General features: G+C 38.8%; 2 protein-coding genes across 3 annotated transcripts in view; one reads left to right on the top strand and one right to left on the bottom strand.

Moving 5' to 3' along the window:
• Naa15-16 (N-alpha-acetyltransferase 15/16) overlaps nucleotides 1–20,167 on the bottom strand; it is a 42,812-nt gene extending 22,645 nt beyond the window's left edge. The window contains exons 1-8 of the mRNA XM_011056102.2: nucleotides 19,973–20,167; nucleotides 19,322–19,669; nucleotides 19,065–19,199; nucleotides 18,843–18,987; nucleotides 18,500–18,757; nucleotides 18,090–18,400; nucleotides 17,334–17,615; nucleotides 17,005–17,218 (exon numbers count right to left, since the gene is read on the bottom strand). Of these exons, the coding sequence (XP_011054404.1) occupies nucleotides 17,005–17,218; nucleotides 17,334–17,615; nucleotides 18,090–18,400; nucleotides 18,500–18,757; nucleotides 18,843–18,987; nucleotides 19,065–19,199; nucleotides 19,322–19,669; nucleotides 19,973–20,029 (1,750 nt within the window). The 5' untranslated portion in view covers nucleotides 20,030–20,167. The remainder of the gene's footprint in view (nucleotides 1–17,004; nucleotides 17,219–17,333; nucleotides 17,616–18,089; nucleotides 18,401–18,499; nucleotides 18,758–18,842; nucleotides 18,988–19,064; nucleotides 19,200–19,321; nucleotides 19,670–19,972) is intronic.
• On the top strand, nucleotides 370–16,543 carry LOC105146061 (uncharacterized). Of its 2 annotated transcripts, none has more exons than XM_011056100.2 (2): nucleotides 370–821; nucleotides 12,868–16,543. In XM_011056100.2, exon 2 carries the CDS (start codon nucleotides 12,868–12,870, stop codon nucleotides 16,078–16,080), a length of 3,213 nt encoding a protein of 1,070 aa, XP_011054402.2. In that variant the 5' UTR covers nucleotides 370–821; the 3' UTR covers nucleotides 16,081–16,543. The 2 variants fall into 2 exon arrangements, with proteins under 2 accessions (XP_011054402.2, XP_087264493.1); XM_087408367.1 differs by lacking the exon at nucleotides 370–821 and adding an exon at nucleotides 10,824–10,949.
• Nucleotides 20,168–20,412: the final 245 nt, after the last annotated feature.

The following is a 20,412-nucleotide window of genomic DNA, read 5'->3' as shown; positions in this document are numbered from 1 at the left end:
ATTGATAACAATGATTGAGACCAATGATATTGTTCATCAAGGTATGGATTATCGGCACGTGTCGTATTACGTCACAATAAAATTAATCAACTCTAATCGATTTTGCAGTGCGGTATACTTCTTTCGCAATTGTATCCATTAATCGGACAGGTGTCTTTTAGATAAATAGAGAGAGAGAGAGAGAGAGAGAGAGAGAGAGAGAGAGGGGGGGGGGAGACCAGGCAGGACTACTGCAAAAAAGAAAGGGTGTGTGAGGTGTGTGAATGGCCCAGGACGATGCCTTTGGCCGACAGTCGTAAGAGCGACCGGCGACATTGCACACGCGGCATTCCCTTCCTCCGGTGCGGCGTGGCACGCGGACGCAACGTGGTGGTAACATCGTGGTGAGGTGCACGAGGTGCGCGAATATCGCATGCGGTGTATCGGGGCGTCGAGTCGCGCACCATCGCAAAAGTCGCATCGCGTCACATCGCATCGCGATACCAGAGTGGGACGGGACACTGGCGCAGGGCCAGAGGATCCATCGATATAAAGATCACCGGTCACGCGGCGCAGGAGATTACTCGCTCGTGCATCGTCGGCCAAGTGCAGTGGTTGCATCTCGCTACACGTACAGTCCATAACGTACGGTGTGTTATGGAAGAAGGGGCACACTGAGAGTCCCCCATCCATTCTGTTGAGATTTCTTTTTCTGTGCGTTCACAGATGAACTTGTCGGAGTGCAACACATGCGCCTGAAGCAGCCGTCTGCCTGTTTTGGAGCATATCGAGAAAAATCAATATATCATCGAAGACGCCGATATACGGCATTATAAACGATCGTGAGTGCATTTGCATAATTATTGTGAGGAAAGAAGTTTCGTTGCACGAAGGAATGTTTAGTTAACGCACCACGTGCTGTGCAGAAGTCTGTTGTCGTGGTAATTACTTAGTCTTGCGTAGTCTACACGTGGTAGATGAAAAATTATTGTGCTATGATCTCAAGGATATATTTCCTCAAATAAAATTATTTTATTTTAAAATATGTACATTCTTCTGACATTTTGCTGTTTAAAAAATAAAATTACATGAATTTTAATATATAAGAAAAATAAAACGTCTCTAAAAAAAAATAAAGTTTTAATAAATTAGTACACATGATTGGATCATTCGTGTTCTGCGCATTTCTTTTCTTTAAAATAGTATGAATATTTGGTCAAATAATGCTCTCTGTCCTTCCTTTTTTTTAAATATACAACTTTATAAATATTTTCTAAAGCATATGTAAGAATCACTTAATAATTTTTATATAAACTTGTAGAAAGAAAGAAAGTTTTGCTGAAGTATTTAAAAATTTTGCTAGATTATATGTGAGCTAAATACAGATTAGAAAATAATTTTGTTTGGATCATCAAAATAATTTATGTAGAACGCTTAAATTTTGATGATAAAGTTTAAGCGTTCTCTACATATTATTTTAAATCATTTAATAATTTTTGAAGACTTGTACATTGAAAGAAAGTTTTGCTGAAGTATCTAAAAATTTTGCTAGATTATTTGTATCTGTATCTGTAACGAAGATCATGTAGAATGCTTCCAACTGAAATTATTTTCAATACTTAGCTCATAGATAATCTACCTAAATTTTCAAATACTTCAGCAAAACTGTTTTTATCCGTGTAAAAGTGATGAAAATTAACCCAGGACACAAACGACTTATCGCGTAAAAGAAAATCATGTGTACTAAAGGTGCCTAAAAACTTGCTTAATTATAAAAATCAGAATGAAAAAAAAACAGCAATTATAACTATGTCAGCATGTACAGTTATAGCTAACGATAATTAGTAAATGTCATAGATGAACATTTTCTAGATCACAGACTTTTGCTCTGATTATGCGATATTCTAGATCACAGACTTTTGCTCTGATTACGCGATATTCTCAATCATTCATAGTTGACCTATGTATCAACATCCATTCGTCTTGATATGCATATCCGTGCTATTTATCTGTGACCGACGTAAAGGTTTAAGAGGTCTTCCGAGAAACATTAATTATAACGCGTACGGTCATCATGCGCCAGGATGTCGCTCATTATTGTATATCCATCGTTGTTCGTAATAATAGGGAGGACAGTTAATTCTCTAAAATTTGTTGGAAACGTTGCTTCTATTAAACACACTCTTTAATAAAAAAAAACGTATGTACAGGTCTAGACAATGGAATCATTTTCTCGAAAACAATGATAGACAATTTTAGCGACTTCAACGTTTCTCGTAGGTCTTATTGAACCAAAATAAGGTCTGCACTACCTAAACTGGTGCAATAAGTTGAAATGAAACAAATATACATTTGTTTCGCTTCAATTTATTGTACTGTGTGCATCAGTATCCTGTTCAGACAGTGCAGGAATAAAGAACAGACTTATAATTCTGAAGCATTCTTGTAGTATCTGTCACCGTTTCCGAGATAATAGCCCTTTTATCTAGACCTGTGTGTAACTTTCTTTTGTTAAAGAATGTACCTTAAACATAATTCGACACGAGAAATTTATGTGACTAATAAATAGAATGTCTAAATGTTCATCCAGATTTACATTATGCAGAATTCGGAAAACATGTAGTTTTTCTTTACGAAAACAACTTTTGAAAATTTTATTTCTTAGAGGATCGTCGACAGCCTTTCTGTACTCGTTGAATCGGAATTATATCGTTAAATGAGCCTGAAATAAAAGTATGAAGTAGAAGGTGCTGTTAATAGTTCCCGCGGTATTCGCACATTTCGCTCGAGGCTCTCGGAATATCCGGTCAATCGTTGCGAAAGTTGGAACTTCCGGCAACACGACGATGGATGCGTTTATAAGTTTCTTGCTTAATTAGTTTCGTCTTGTTTTGTCAATTATAACCTACGATCGAGTAACTTGTCGGCCGATTACTTTCACTTTGATATAAACTTTGATACTGTCCTCGAAAAACATTCAGAAGGAAAGCAGCAAAATTAAATTCAGAGCACGTCTGTAATTCACTTTTTTTTCTTCGGCTAAAAATACAGCGCAAGGAAATAATGTTTTTGCAAAATTCGTCGATCAAAGATCAATTGCTGGTCCGCGCTCTCAATATACGGATGTTATGTATCTGCACGACAGAGCTCCCTCGAGACAGGAAAAGGGAAAGAGATAATAAATCGGTATAAATGGCCACTGGCTATCATGACGCGATCGTTTTATGATCCACTGTTAAGAGTAGTCAGAATATCATTGTACATTCACGAGGATGTTACATAATTCCGTTTCGCGAATACGCAAATCACATCGGAACAAAGACGAAAATAGTCTTGATGCAGAGAATGAAACCTAAAACTATCTTTTTTTTTTTTATCAAGACAAGGCAAACATTAGTTGGAGATCGATTGTGCGCCGTACACAACGATTGAACGGTATTTCTAGCGTCACTAAACCACGACCGCTTATCAAGTTATGCAAGTCGTGCATGAAGTCGCTCGAGTAAAATAAAATAATAGTCGTACACAGAGAAAGTCGCTCGTCGTGTGTTCAGCGAGATCAGTAATACTATCTTTACGATTCTTCACTAAAAATACGGTATTGAGGCATGACACGAGTATATAAGTGTACCGTATTACGTGTGCTGTAAATAACCCATTATTTGTTACGGAATAATATGAAAGTCACCGATTAGAGCGCTTTTGGAGAAAAGAGGGGATTGTATCAATATTCACGTGGCAACGTTTTTTTCACGGGAAATGTACAAATAACATGGCAAACTCGATATCGTATTAGTACTGCTCGAAGTAACGCCTTACGTATATCGCGCGTTAATTTTCAAAGGCGAGAAGATTAATCGAATCCTCCGGAATCGATGTGGATTTATTGGACCTGTATTACTTATATCCCTCCAGAGTTGACACTTGAGTTGAGAAAAAAAATTGTTTATTTGACTAAATTAATTTAGTTTGTTACTTTATTTTTTTTCCCATTGAAGAATATACACATGTATTTAAGTCAAACATTATATTTGACTTAAATACATACATTCTTCATCGAAAGAAATAAAATAAACTAAAATTGTCAAATAAACAATTTTTTTCTAAGTGCAGTGGATCAATTATAAATCTCTTTATCAAAAATTCAATTTTCTTTATGTTACATCTGCAAATTTAAATTATTCTTAATAAAATATGCTTATTCATTCATGTAGTATTCATGTTGGTTCTTCGAAATTAATTATTGTCTTTTAATTAACCAAAATTATAAAGTAGATCTTACAGATCCAACGTTAGTATCTATTCTGTAACTCTTAACAATAATACGTTATTATGTTGATTATATACATAATACAAAAGCTACGCAACAATATGATATTAGTACTAGTTACTGTCGGTAAAACTACAGAATAGGGGTCTGTGTCACAGATTTTGGTGAATTTTCAGTTCCAGAAGGTTAAAGGAGTATATTTGAATAAAAAATATCTCACGCGATATATTTCCCTCTCGCGAATGCATTTCAATTATGGGGCCTTCGCAACGAAAGAACGACAACACGGCGAGCAGGGTCATCAATGAAGCCTTGGGCACGACCTTGCGCTGGCCAGTTTTCCCTCTCGCTGGGACTGATCGTCCTTAATTATAAGTGCAATGGTGGCGTCTAACTTGCAGCGGACGCGAGGGATTGACGCAAGCGTGAGAATGTGCACGTACGAAATGCGGTGCAATGGTGGAATGCGGATAAAAACGAAGAACCGCTTCGGGGCAAATTGCGGGACAAGACCACAAGCTCGTCTTGGGATGCCCGGGCTGTGATTCACTGCAGGATAAACCTGTTCCATTTGAAGTCCAGTGGATATTAGAGTCGGGAATGGATTCATTAGTATAAGAGGAACAATCGGTAGGAATCCGGGTGATAAAGGCGCAAATTCCGACGGCTGTGTCTCATCGCTCGACTGTTTGACAAATGCGATAGAATCGCGCGTGTCCTTCGCACGTTAATCAAACGATAACTCGTTAAAACTTGTAAGATCACGGCATTAAGAGCGACCGGCTGAATGATGAACTTTTATCATCGAAGAGATAAGAAGACTGAATTATATTTCCGAGTACAATAAAATGAGACAACAGACTTACGACATGATGGCATAGCATTTTTCCAATGTAAATTAACCTAGGAATGCTTAAAAACTTATTTGTAACAGTTTTTCATTTTGAATCATAAATTCTCGATAGTTTATTTATATGTAAATGTTGCGAGATTCTCAAAGCAACTAAGCTTTCGAAAGAGTGTGTGGTTAGTAACTTTGCATCTCAAAGTACACTCAAGTATTGCAAGATTTATGGTTCTTATCTATCGTGAAGGTGAACGGTCGAACGAGTGCGAGTTGAAAATGCGCGGCTAACCCGCTGATGAAATTAGCGAAGATGTATTTATTGTACAAATTATTGCGCTACGAAGGTCTGAGGCCGTTCTCCGAGCTTCACCATGCGGTTTGACCTGTTTCTTTGAATTTTTCACTGATCGAGTTCGGTTGCTTTAAAGCGTGAAGGACGCTGCAACTCGAAAAGATTCTTCGAAAAATATTACGGTCAAAAATCGAGAATACATGACGGATTCCTAATAATCTTGAGTTTCGAGCAAGTAATTTTCTCTTATGTTTACTTTTATCAATATAAATTAACTTTAATCTTGATTTGTAACCTACTTTTTACTTTCTTCTAATTCTAAAAATTAGAAAACGAATAAATTAAACCAAGATTAAAGTTAATTAATTAATTTAATACATTAGTAGAAATTGGCAGACATCAGTGCAAAGATGAAAAATGGGAATTTTCATGAATTTGTCCGAGAGTTGATGATTAATGTTTTTATCCTGCGTAATAATTGTTGTGCGAAATAACAAAATTTTTGTAAACATTCTGTAATTTATATAAAATTCGATATTACATCGAATACTTAAGCAAAGTGTTTAATATACAGCAAAAGCTACTTATACATTCCATCATACCTAGTACACATTACATATCGTGAGATTGCTGAAACGGAATCAGTTCGTCAATAAGAAAACTACAATCAGCTTATATAATGCCCATGTTTAAATGTTTGGAATTTCTAATAACAGTAAAACATATGATATATGTCATTTGCACTTTCCGTTGATAAACGGAAATGGAATTTATTTGCGACGAGATACTTGGTCGTTGACTCAGAGGAGTTTCTCCGTATCGAGAAAAAAATTTCGGTCGCGAGTACGCGCCGTTAAGATTATATCGGTACGCAAACTGCGAGAGTCATCTCAAGAGCGAGTTTACCGTGAGATGCGATTGATGCCGTAACTCGCCGTGAGAGAAGTGCCCCGGGATGAACGAGACGAGCTGATTATGCAAGCGCGCGGGCTGCCTCGGCGGAGCAAGCCGGTCAATGCCAAGGTGTTCCACTTCGAGTGCTACTCTTCCCTGTCATTCCGACGGAACCGATCTCGCTGACTTCTTGAGCTATGAGGTCGGGGGATTCACCTCACGTGATGCGCATGATAAACTGTCATATTACACGACGAATATTACGTGACGTAGCAAATTCATCGGACGTGCGATTTTCCGTTACGATGGGTTAATCCCCGCGTGTGAGTAGACGGACGATTAAATTAGAAATGCAATGATAGCATATATTATAAATATATGTATACGGAAAAATATTAGATGTATAAATAATAATAAATTTATATATAATTATATATAAGTTATATATTTGTATATTATGTATAAATATATAATTATTATAATTATGTATAATTTATATATCCATAATAATGAACGACGTGAATAAAGAATCACAGAGAGAAAAAATTTGCTATAAACGCAAAAGGAATTATAAAATTTAATTTTATTAAATTTGTCAAATTTATTTGCTGCTTACAGCAAACAAATTTGCACATTTGACAAATATTTTGCATTTGTTGCAAATAATTTTCATAGTGAATACAAAAAGAATAAATATTTGTTACACTTGCAAATAATTTGCGATCCTTACATGTGCAAATAAATTTGCTGTCACAGCATAAAATTAAAGTGATCAAAGCAATTTTTTCTATCTGTGCTATTAATATTGTATTATACATGTATTATAAATGAACCTACAAATATTTTTGCTGAAAATATTTAATAATATTATTCAATAATAATGTTAACAATTTCAACAATTTCTATTAAAATTACTGCAATTGGTTGTTAAAACGAGACACGGAAGAGAGAAATTAATTTCACCTTTCACACATTCGTGCTACGTGTGCTCAATAGAAGAAAAATAACATCAGAGATGTCAAAAATTCATACATGCTAAATTGCCCTAGAGATATAGGAAAGCATACATGTAAAATCTATATACAACAGAAAGCAATATTTCAAACGTGTTAATTTAATTCACGAGTAGCCTGAAGCGGAGCATTAATATATAGCATCAAGTGCAGCGTGCCAATCGAGTGTCTAGGTAAAGCGGATATTCCGATTTATCTTTGTATCTGAAAACGATAGGGATAATTCCCTACAACACCGAGAACCCTCACGTATCCATGTTTTAGCTTTCTCCTGTTTTATCGCTCTTACGCAAACATGTAGATCCGTAAGAAATGTAACAAATTATATGTTCGAAAATAATGTACTATAACAACGCGGCAGAGCTTGAGTTTAACATCGAAAATAGAGTGGTTATAAATTGTTAATTAACGGTTGTTAAATAAAGATGCGCTCGAGCAAGAAGTATAGCGCGGCCAGAATAAACTGTTTACAGTAAATATCGAGTTCCTGTGACCGACCACGGTGTGATCGGCCACTTTCGAGTGTATGTACTCAAAAGTTTCTACACGTAGCTGTAAAATCGTTACGACGCGCCGAAAGTCAAGCCGCAGCGTCGAGGAATTAATGCTGTTCAGCGAGCACAACGCGAAACAAAAAGGAAAGTAGTTGAAAGCGTAAATTCAATTGGATAACGGTAGATCTCTTACGTGGTGTCTGGCGTGTACACGTACACCAGTAATTGTATGACTTTACAGTACTTGCTCGGCAGGATAAGCGAATCAGGAATCACAAAAATCGATAAGGTTTTTCAACTAAACTCTCAAAATATCAAAATAACACGATCTACATACTCCCAATAACAATACAAATAGATACTCTCCAGCTAAAATGGTTTAAGCCATAATTGCTAATCGCGTTACAATTGCGATACACGATCGACAAAACGAATGATATCAATTTGATGAATCAACGTGAGGCTGTTTTGCAAAGATCTCGTTCTGTCAGACTAGCCTTTCACTCTCGCGGAACTAGTGCGATGGCTCAATGCCGTTTTATCTTAACCGTGGGACGCCTTTGATGGCGTCCCAGATTCAAGGTCAACTTCCGTTATATTTCGGGATATCGGTGTGACCGAGAAATTGCTTTCAAACTAATTTAACTTGCATATGCCGACGCTATCAGCAACGATAAATACAAAACATTTTAACGAGAATAATCAATATATTGTAATGTGAAAGCAGATATGCGAAGTACACAAAAAAAAGGGTGGTAATAATAATTAAATTTAGATGATAGTTACTAAAGCTTGGTAAAATAATTTCAATTAAATGTTCATTTAATACAACTAAAAGTAATTAAACTGATCTAAGTTTTGTAATTATTACCAAACGGTTACTATTATTATATTTAGTAATATTTACTAAAAAAAATTCACCAACTAAACAAAATAGCAATTTGATAGCAATTACCAATTTTTTTTTAGTATAATATTAAAACTCAATGAATACGTAAATTATGACAAATATAATGATAATGATACGGTAAATTTTATAGGTAAAATTAAAAAGGGGAATATTCTATAATCATTTAAGGAAGAAAATAACTCTTTCCTTCGAGTTTCCAAGTAAAGCTCTACAAGAATCATAATTGTTACGCCACGTCTATCTTGAAACTAGTTTCCGACTTTTTCCAATTTGGCAAGCGAGATCGAAGCGATCTGCTATCGGTCGTAACGGCAAAGTCTAGTCTTGAATGTTTTCTAGAGCAGACCTCGGTGTAACGAGGCAACGTAACGGCACCTGCCAGCGGGAATCGCGGCTATCTTGCATCACGCCTCGAAAAATCCTTCGACTTTCGTCTTACGGAACAGACCACTTCCATTTTGGCGACTATTTACCAGTCTATTTCGCAATATATATCTCAATCGTTACACGTTTTGTGTGGGAATTGTATAAAATGCGCGGGACGAAGCAATTATTCGAGTTCTCACAACTCGAGTGGCCAACAAAGCTCGCACATTAATAGCTCGGATCGGATCCGGGCGTCAAAAGTCGACGAAACCATTCAAGATCGCAATTTCAGCAAATGATCCGAGAACTGCCTATTCAACAAAGGCGAGAGTCGCGTGTGTTGCACAGACAGCAAAAATGGACAGCAAAGTATCGGCTTGATTTATGAGTAGTTTATTGCTGTGCATAAAAAGGTTTTGTTACCGGATGGTTAGGCAATCGCTCGGACAATCCGAGCAAATGCGCGGTGTGATTCTTTCGTCGTTCGTCACGTGAGTATCGCCCTGAAAAATAAGCAAAATTAGACCACTGCCGATTGTCGACAGAAAGTGAAAGGCGCCGCGACATTACGCGCTCATTGTACCTCTTTCCGAAGTTACGTGTCCTCGTGCGAGGACTGTCGCGCATAAAACACCCCCGAGTAATCAGCGACGCTGAAATAATGCCAGACACGAAGCAACGATCTAATTACGATCGTTAATCGTACGAACCAGCCGTGACTTCCTCCTTTCCACCGGCACGGCGGAGCCGCCGTACCGCTACCACTTGGAAACGACTCCACCTTCCCCGACAAACGTCCTTGGCAAGTCCGGTACCCCGGGAGAGGGTGATGAAAATCCGCCAGTCACGTGTACCATGCCGGTTCGAACGGTTGTATCGCGGTTCCGTCGAGGCCCGCGACGCGTTTCTCCAATCTCCATCGATAAAAATACTGAAAATACTGTGACCATTTATCAATGCGTAAAATCAACCAACGTATACTTCGCTAAACGTTAATTGGAAGATACGCACTTGAACGTGAGAAAATCACTTTATGTGATTTACATCTGCAACATCGAGATCGCGCGTAGCACGAGTGCGATCGAGAACCAGTCCTGTCAGTAAAACGCAAATCGAGAGGTGCGATTTTCTTATAAAGTAGAACATCAATCGTTCATAGTGTTGTGGGTAGTATCGGTTAAATGTCGGAAAGTGAGTATGCTAAGTCGTAGAGTAGACCCGTTGGTGAGTGCACAATAGAGGTATCGCAGCCGATCTGACTTATCGAAGCGCGACGGAGAACGCAAAGATGATTTCACAAAGAAAATTCATATCGCAACTTATACGCGTGAAATTTGCGTTTGCTGTTTGAGCTTCTAATTTAATTGAAGATATTGACTTTATTGAGGTTCTAATTTAATTGAAGATATAATCTGAGTATTTTGAAGTGTGTGTTTACTAAGAATTAATGATGGTTCTTACAGAACAGTTTGACAATTAATGATTTTTGTGGAATAATTGATGATTGTAAGACTCATGACAAGTTTACGGAGGTATTACAAACGTAGATACGTGCAGTATTCGTGATAAATCACGCGGTGTATCCTCAGGTGTTAAGGACGTGTTGATGACTTCGAGCACGTGCATCAGTGATTGAGTGTTACTATTGATTTTTCTTGCGCGCGAATAAACGTTGGTATTCCGTCACGCGTAGATTAAGTAGTTACTTGCGCAGAGAAATCGAGTGCACTCACGTAAGGCGTTTTATGTCTCCATCGTCGGACTGGTCACCTTGCAGGTTTTCCGAAGAAGCGTATTATCGCATGTGACGGTTCAATTACAGCAATTCAGCGACATAGAAATCCTAGTAAAGTTTGTCATACCGTTCCGGATGTACAAAGAAAGGTATACTTTAATAACGCATTCATTAAACGTAATTTGGAATTCATAGGAAAAAATCGACTGTGGACATGTATTTTAAAAAGCTATGGCAATTGTGCAGATTGAAATAGAAAAACATTACACGAAAAGAGGTTTTATTGGAATATCTCAAAATTTAGATAGATACAGATCTAAAAATAATTTTGTTCGATCATCAAATTATTATATAGAATGTCTAAATGTTGACGACAATATTGCGAAAGTTTTTAACAATTTCAGTTTTACATAATTATTTTAATAATTCAAAAATTATTTTCAGATCTATATCCATACTTAAATTTTTAGATATTTCAGCAAAACAGTTCTTTCCGAGTGGTAAACACGATTGATACTTAAATTCACGGTATTAATATTCGATTATGCAATTTATGATTTTATTATGTACACGATATTTCAATAGAAATTATATACTGCTTGCATCATGTTATTTATATAACGACTTTCTATTTATAGTGACAGTGAAGTGAGCAATTAATGTATCAAAATAAGCGTAGGACGCATCCTTGGATCATGGATAAACGAAATGAAGGAAGCTAGGAGCTTTCAGAAAAAATATTGAAGAGATAGGCGAAGTGCGACGTCCGCGGGCCTGTCGGAAGCGCATTATCGTGTTGCTTGCGCTGGCGTTACTTCCGCAAACTTATACGAGCCGCGCGTTGCAGCAACTCTTGCGATGGTTAATGCATCGGCGTATGTCTACAGGAAACCTACCTACGTTGTTCGCACCGGTTCGTTACTCAGTCGCGAGTCATTACGAGTCGGCTGGTACTCCAGTGACCCGTGAATGTTTGTCGAACGTTCACCGGTCTATTCGCTAGGGAAAGGCGTGGCAGCCCCCTCAATATCGCATTCTCGGTATCACCGCAATCCCGAGTGGTGGAATTAACGAATTCTCCGAATGTACGAACATAGGTCTCAAGAGATCAACTACGATACGTAGAAGATTGACGATTCGCGAAAATTGTTCTTGTCTCACGATACTCACGCTGAAATGTTAAAATGTCATTCCGGGAGATGGAATTGGATTATTTACGTTTTTTTTTTTAATATTCGTTTCCTTTTTTTTCATATTCTCTCAAACACCACGACTATTCATAAAACCGAACACAGTTGAAAATACTTCAGAGATTTACTGCGGCACAATTTGTAAAATGGTAATAAGAGCAAGAACCATTAGTAGCGTATTTCTGTTACGGCAAGACTAAATTGCGGGGCAGCAATGGGTCTGGCTAGGATGCGAATAAACATACGCTTTGTTCGTGACTTAGTACTTAATTGGCATCGTTGCGCAATTAGATCCTTGACATACGCTGGAAACCGCGTGCTACGTCTACCGACATCTATGAATGTAATTCCGGTCATTGTGAATAATAAACTGTTTTATATACTGCGCAACGCAACGTCTTTTACTGACCTATTAAACACAGAAATCATTTCGCAGCGTGAAAAATACAGCGTATGATTTAATTACGTATACAGCTCCTAGGTACATAGAAAATTGCGTATTAAAATATACGAGTTTATACTTTCCCATACTGTCTCTTGTGCGGAATAAAAATAATTTTTTTATCGCGTGATAAAAATATCATTTTCTGATAGAAAAGTATAATTACGAAACTAATTATCCGAACAGTGCACCATTATATCGATAATTTCTTCAAACTGTTGTCCGGGTGTTCGAAACTGTGATTTTATACATGTATTACAGCATTCTAGTTTCACAATTAGCTATCCAAATATAAATAAGTATTGTATAATTTATCAGTATAAAATCACAATATTTAACCCGGATAATTTGAAGAAATCATCTGTCCAGAAAATTAGTTTCACACCTGTACATACAAATTTGAGGTCAGAGATGAATAACATCGTCTATTTTCAGATGACGCATCTCGTATTGTCTCCGTGGAGGCTGTCACTAGTTTTAACACTGATAGTGACATGCGCAATCATAACGGAATCGTCAATGATCAGAGAGAGGAGGCACATTGAGGACTCTAGTCGATCGGGCAAGGAACACACATCCTACAATCAGGGCACGAGATTGCCGAGCAGCACGTCGCCCAACAAAATCACTACGGAACCCGGAAGAAAAGTGTCTCACCATCTGATCGGGGGTCATCTGAAAGTTGATACAAAACTCCGTGGAGACAGCGAATCGTTGTGGGACGATGGAATTCTCATGTCGGCAGCCGGCAGCGGTAAGGAGGGGAAAGGTAATCGCGGCGGCGACGGTGGTGGTAGCGACGACGAGGACGGGAAAAAAACACTCTCCCAACAGGTCAAGGAGGGCAAGTATGGACTCATACAGAACGAGATTTACAGCAATCGCCCGAAACGACCCGGCATCATCAGCTACCTCGACAATCCTGAAGTGCCCAAGGACACGATCGACAATCTGGGTGGCCTCGACGAGGACGAGATCTGGCTGGCCGAGAATCACGTGCTGGTATTGAGGGGTGGGAAATTTCCTGAACATGCACAGGACGGCGGCCAGCAGCAGAGCGGCGATGGCGAGCAGCCAAAATGGCCGCCTATCGATGATTACAAGGCGCCCAAACGGCAGGTCAAGATACCATCGAGGCCGAAGGTACCGCCACCCTTTCCGGTACAACTCACGGAGGGGGGACCGGTACAGATCATTGGTCCAAATGGCACCGTGGAGGAGATCGGCAACGGCACTCTCGACTACAACACTCTTTACACAAAGGGATTATTACCAGGAGAGGATCCGTTCTTCTCAATCGCTCCGAACGGTACGATATTCACCCCAGATTTCGGTCTCCCAGGAAACTTCTCCGTCGAGGAGAAATCATTTAGGGGTAACAATGATCAGAAGGGAATAAAACCGGAACTTCCTCATCCGCCGCCTGGCGCTCTTCCGCCTTTCTATCATGCCATACCGCCTGGTGCGATATTCGTGCCGCCACCAGGTAACCAGTCGGATTATGATGAGGAAGATCAGTCCATCTACTATCCGCCGCCGTACAGTTTCTATTATCCGCAAGATAATACGACCGCTGTGCCACCGGGCCCCCTGGTGCCCGGCATCATACTGCCTCCGCCGCCGGATTTCTTCTCTGCTCTGGACGACAAGAAAACTACCACGAAGAAGTACACAAAGAGACCGACCACCACATCCTCGCCGGCAACACGTCCAACGTATTTGCCACCGAGGAAGTTTACGACTAAACAGAGCAAGGCCTCGTCTATTCCGCCGAATTTGGTAACCAAGACAAGTACTACTTCATCGACCTCCACGAAGGTATCCTTTGGTCGTACGACGGTAAAGAATGCGACAAACACATTTAAATCTAAGAAGATTACATCTAGCGTGGATGTCACAACGTCGACGCCTGGGAAACCACACACTCTTGAAAATACCGAGATATATACTATCAGCCCCGTAATCGGAAATCAGGTGTCCGAGGCGACGACCCAGCAGAAAGACTGGTCCACTCTCGTCACGAGTAAGATTCCGGTTCTCGCGTACTACCCATCGACCACGCAATCGTCGCTGGAGCGACCGGTGCAAGTCACCCCGGCTTCCATAAAGACCATTATCACTACTAGTCAGCCCGATCGATCTGCTAGCCATGCGTCCTATTACTTCTATGAGGAATCGACCGATGAGAATTCGGACGTCACAAAGAAACCGTCGCCAGTTTATTATGAAAGCACGACGAAATCGCCGTACTACAATGTCGAGACGTTGCGATCTGAGCAGAAGAAGAATTATTATGAGACGATTCCGCCGGTTGAAACCTCAAAAGATTATAAAGTAAAGCTCATTGATAACATCGTAAAGAATTCGCAAACGTACCAGTACACCGACAATTCGGAGACTACATCAACGAAATTCGACGTCAGCTCGTCTCGGGATCAGAGTCAACGTATGTTAGCCGATCAAGCGCCCATTTACTATCAGCCTGTTCCTGCACGTCCGGTACAGACGTATTACACGACTCCGAAGCCACAAACGTATTATCGACAGACAACGAAGCCTAAACCGATCTATCAGTATAGCTTTCATATAGCGGATTACTCAAAACTCGATAATCAGAGATCGCCGTATCATGGGGAGCAACAGCAGCAACAGCAGCAACAGCAGCAACAAGACTCAGTATACAGCGAGTATCAGGACATCAAGACTGGTAATCGGCAATACGACTACGAAGACATCGATTCCCCGTCGCGACATCAATCACGGAAACAAGTATACAAGATGCAACATCCGGTTTATTCCACGAGCACGTCCTATCCGATCGTAGATACGACACCCAATCCGCAATACGCGTATTTCACGCAGCAGGACGAGAAGCTATTGGACGACGTTACGAAAGAATACTTCACGATCTTTGGTAAGAAATTACCGGACACGAGGATATCGACTACGACTCCGATTTATGGGAAATCGAGCAGCGTCACGGAGAAACCTGATCATAACGCCAATGCCTACGTGCCAAATGTTTACAAAACTGATCGACCGGTAACTTACAACACGCTCAACGTCAAAGTGCGATATGGAGATCAGTCGCAACGACCTTATTCCCTCAAGGACGACACTCTCGTCAATTACCGAAGGCCCTTGCCGCCGATTAATCCGGACAGCGAATTCGTCGAGATAATTGATCCTAAACATCGGCCGAAGCAGCCGTCGCAGTTACCGAACTATGAGTTGCAAACGGGAAACTATCGATTGCAAAATCAAGGAGTACAACAGCCGACCCCTCGTTACAGGTTGCGAGGCACGATACAACCGGCTAACAGACACAGCAATAACTTCGTGCCTTTCTCCGAGTCTCGGGAGGAACTGGAGAACGTTCAGGAACCCGTGTCGCTGTTGGATGACATAGAGGTCAACTACAGGAATCCGCGTCCCTCCATAAATCCCGATGCCGAATTTATCGATCCCATCACGGTGCAGGACAATCACTCGAATAACCCGAACGCGTACTTCGCGTATCGACTACCCGGCGATGTTGGCCACTTTTACTTCCTGACGCCGCAGGCGATCACGCAACGACAGGACCAGAATAGTGGATATGTCTATCCGAAGCCTAGAGGGCCGAGATTACGAAGACGGCCGGGATAACGTGAACGCGTGTATCCAACGGCAGTCGCGCGCAATGCCATAATCTCGCGGATGTCCAGCGCGCGAAGCGATCGCGCATCGCCTGCGTGCGTGTCGGCCGCACACATACATACGCGTATTATTAATATATTTATTATACTTGTAAATACGAATTGATTAAGTTAGATAATTATAGCTACGTTGTTTTACGATAAACGCGTAATTTATTATGCAACCTGATTCCCCGTTTTAGAATAATAGATGTGCGATCGTATTCGCGTATGCGATTTGTAGTATGCGCCTCGTTATCGCATATTTGCACATTATCTGTGATTAATGGGATACGTGTACATATAACATAATTACTTATTGTCTATTTTATGTACGCGCTTTGACAGATTGTAGCGTTCTTTCCCGAATCTTTTTTCTAAGTTTTTCTCTATGTGGAGTTGAATAAAACGTAAAATATATATAAAACAACAAATATTAATGCAAGCCTCTCTGTCTGCTGTAAATTGAGTTTTAAATATTTTATACAGATTAATATAATAGCCTTTCCTAATTCTATTAATTATTTATGTCTTTCTTTTTTAATAAGATAATATCGTATTAAATGTAATTGATTTGTAATTTTTCGTATAAAACATTTTTCAAATATTATTGTATAAATATACCAACAAATATCACATAATATATTTAATTACAATGTGATCAATTTAATTGAAGAATTTTAATATGTGTTTCTTTAAATAAGTTCTTTAATAACATTTGAAGCCAGTACTTGTGGTACTATGAGCATTCCACCTACACCCACTTAAAAATTAAATTAAATTTAAATTTTGTGACATAATCTGCATGGCATTTAATTGGATTTAGATTAAAAATTTATAAAAGATATACTATGCATGGCTGTTTAAAAAAATTATTTTGATAAATAATACTCACCAGTGTCGATTTCTTGCGTTTGCGCTGGATCTGGCAAAGGATAATCATGTAGCCGCAAATAAACCTCCATTGCACATTTCGCTGCTTTGAAGTAGAATGGATGAGCTCGGAGAACGTCTTCTAGCCTTAGAAGACCCACGTAAGATCGCAACGTCATTTTCCGCATACAATATGTATGAAAATCAAATTGGTCCTCTATAATTTCCGAAAAATGCTGCAAATAATCATGGTATAAGAGATATAACGTATATATTTAATTAAGTTGAATATGCGCGCGCACATATACACATACAATATATATTACAATAATATAATATACTATTACCTACCCTATCAACTTCGTGACATTTTTTCAATGCTTCTCCATATTTTCCAAGACGTTTATATGCGTTGGCCGCTTCTGTTTGAATCCACATGCACTGCATTTCGTTCAAATTTTCCATAGCTAAAACTCCTTCCCTCGTAAATTTCCCACACGTCTCCTCCGCCTCTTTAATAAGATTCGCACGGAGCATGTACTTGGCACATTTAGAGTTAATATATCGGTCAGCCGTGTCTAACCCCTGCGCCTCATCCAGCCACTTATAAGCTTCTTGAACATTACCCGCATGCTATTAACATACGAAATTTATTTCTATTTAGACCACATATATCTTCCACATTATTCTTTAGAATAAATATTTGTGTATTGATTATGCAAGGTGTCAAAGAGTTCACTGCTACAGCAGTTGCTTATCAAGCCAAAAATCCAGGTTTGAATCTCATATATGTAACTTTTCACCTCGCATATATAATACTACGAATTTTGAGTGGAAAAATATTTCACTCAATACAAACAAGTATCCGGAATATAATTAATTCAAAGTTATTATGGATAAGTAATAATAGAATAGCAATATTACGTTATCTCTTGAAGAAATTTTTAAACAGCACAAAATAACAAAAGTTTTAAAAACAAACTTATAATCCTTATAATCCTTTCTTATAAAAATTTCTGTTATAATAAAGTCAGAAAATACTATGGTTCTTCAAAGCTTATAACGCTACAAAGTAATAATACTGCATTTACATATGTAAGATCCTACCTTATAAATGCGTCCTTTGGTAACAAAAAGTTCTATAAGCGTAGGAGTATGATCTATGGCAGCGTCAATCTCAATCAATGCTTTTTCCGTTTGACCGAGGTAATCGTAATGTTGCGCTAGGTAATAATAAGTCCATAATAACGCAGATGCTGGTTCTCGTGGATTATCTTTTTCTTGATCGCTAAAGTGGTCATGAAGTTTTAATGCCTCCTTGTATTGCACAAGTAGAGATGATATGATTTCGACCTTTTCCTTATCAGTGTATAATGAACGAAGATTCACAAATAACGGTGGTACACCTTTATGAAGCCCTGGAAAGAAATAAATCCAATTAAGTACATGACATTATAAAAATATAATTTGAATAAATAATTGCATGTGCAAAGAAATTTTCTTTGTAAAAAACTTACCTTTTCGTAAATATCGATCAACTAAGACTTTAAATTCATCTCCTGTCGCATAATTGAGTTGCAAACGGCGCGGTGCTAATGCTCGAGGAAAGAGTTCTTCGTATCTTTGAAGCATTTGCAACGTTTCGCTTGGTGAAGAGTGTCTTTCAGCCTCTGCTAGCCTAGTGTAATACGTTGTGTTTTCAGGATTAATATCTAATAGCTCCTTGTAAACTTGTTCCGCTTCTGCATACTGTTTCAGTTGAAGTCTTAGTTTACCTAGAGAGAGATTCAAGAAATATTAAAGAAATATTCAAGTACTAAAAGTATAATTTGAATAAATGTATACATGTTACATACTTACCATAAGTTTCTTTGACAGTAACCTTGTCACAAATTTGATCACTATACTTGTCTAAATGTTTTAACGCCTGTTCACATTCTCCTGATTCCTGGATGACCATATTTTGATATAATAACAACTCACTATGTTCATAATCATAACAAATCTGTGGATATAATAAATATTTTTACTATACAATATTTTTATTTTTATATAAAAGATTTTTATGTATAAATAACGTACCATTGGAGAATTTCGAAAAGTATCTAAAATTTTCAATGCCATTTCATAATCTCTCAACAAATGATATGAAATAGCAAATCCAATCCAAGAAGCTCGTTGAGTAGGACGTAACATAAACAACTGATATCTGGTATCCTATGAACAATCAATATATATTCGTAAATGTATAATTAAAATATAATGTAGCTTTAAAATATGATGCATATGTGTGACAATGTAAGAACTTGCAATAAAAGAGATGAATGCTAAATATTTACCTTATAACCTTCTAGATCCCGCATCTGGATTTGTAGCAATGACAAATCTCTAAGGATTTGAATATTATCTTTATCCCATTTGAGGGCATTTCTGTAACACTTGATAGCCTCATCGTACTTCTTGTCAGAACGTTGCAGAAGACCGTAAACATGCCAGCAAACATGGGACTGTAAGTCATTCCTGAGACCACGACGCACATGATCGTAGGCTTCTTCCTTACGGCCTAAACAGTTGAGAGTGAGACCCTTCATCGCCAAGGTCTCCCCATGTTCACTAAACTTGGGATTTGACAGGATCTGTTTTGCAAACTTCAGCCCATTTTTGTATTGTTTGTGTTCGTAGCATCTCTGTAAAAGAACATATATCATGAAGATTGTAGGCATTTATAGGGTTAGACAGGAGGAGGGGGTTCGGTGGGTTTTGTCTTGTATTCGCGCGAGGATCGACGGTACCGATCGTCGCAGAATGTCGCCGAGCGAGACAGGTTTTCATGTATAACATCAAACAAGCGACTGCGTCACGCGGTCGTCAGTGACCTTTTGCAGTTTTACTCCCCCGAGGAAATGCTTTATCATTAGAGCACGGCAAATGCACTCTGCTTGCCGGAGAGTGAGGTCCAAAACAGAGTATTTTGATCAGTCGTTACTCACCAGGATCCGCTTGAACAAGGCATTTTCTTTGGGTGGCAACGGGTTGCTGGAGGGCATTTTTGTATAACTACAAAAATAGGGGGCCTTTTCCACCCGGTAAACTCAATTTTTACCACAAAACCTCGTGGCCACAAACGAAGAAGTCGATCCTCGATCACGTGATCATCCGCGACAATGCTGTTCCGCCGGAAGTGTTGCTGCCACGGTGCCGCACGGTTTAATTGGCGATAACGCACTAATCGATTCTCAATCGAGTTCGAGAAGATTGTTTCCTTCAAGTGCATATCCGTGTATCAATAAATACACATTAAAAATAAATACTTTCCGGGCTCTGATTATTATTTCGTTTGAACGTAATAATAGAACGTAATAATAGTTCTATAAGAATCCACTAAAAGTTCACTAAAGATTTATTATTAGGTCCGATTTGACAATATATA

The sequence above is a fragment of the Acromyrmex echinatior genome, chromosome 8 (assembly GCF_024713525.1).
Source record: "Acromyrmex echinatior isolate Ae372 chromosome 8, ASM2471352v2, whole genome shotgun sequence".
NCBI lineage: Eukaryota > Metazoa > Arthropoda > Insecta > Hymenoptera > Formicidae > Acromyrmex > Acromyrmex echinatior.
This window is presented reverse-complemented; position numbering and strand designations above follow the sequence as displayed.

What these genes read in the sequence shown, in the direction of transcription:
- LOC105146061 (XM_011056100.2), top strand. Translation starts at nt 12,868, where the DNA reads ATGACGCATCTCGTATTGTCTCCGTGGAGGCTGTCACTAGTTTTAACA.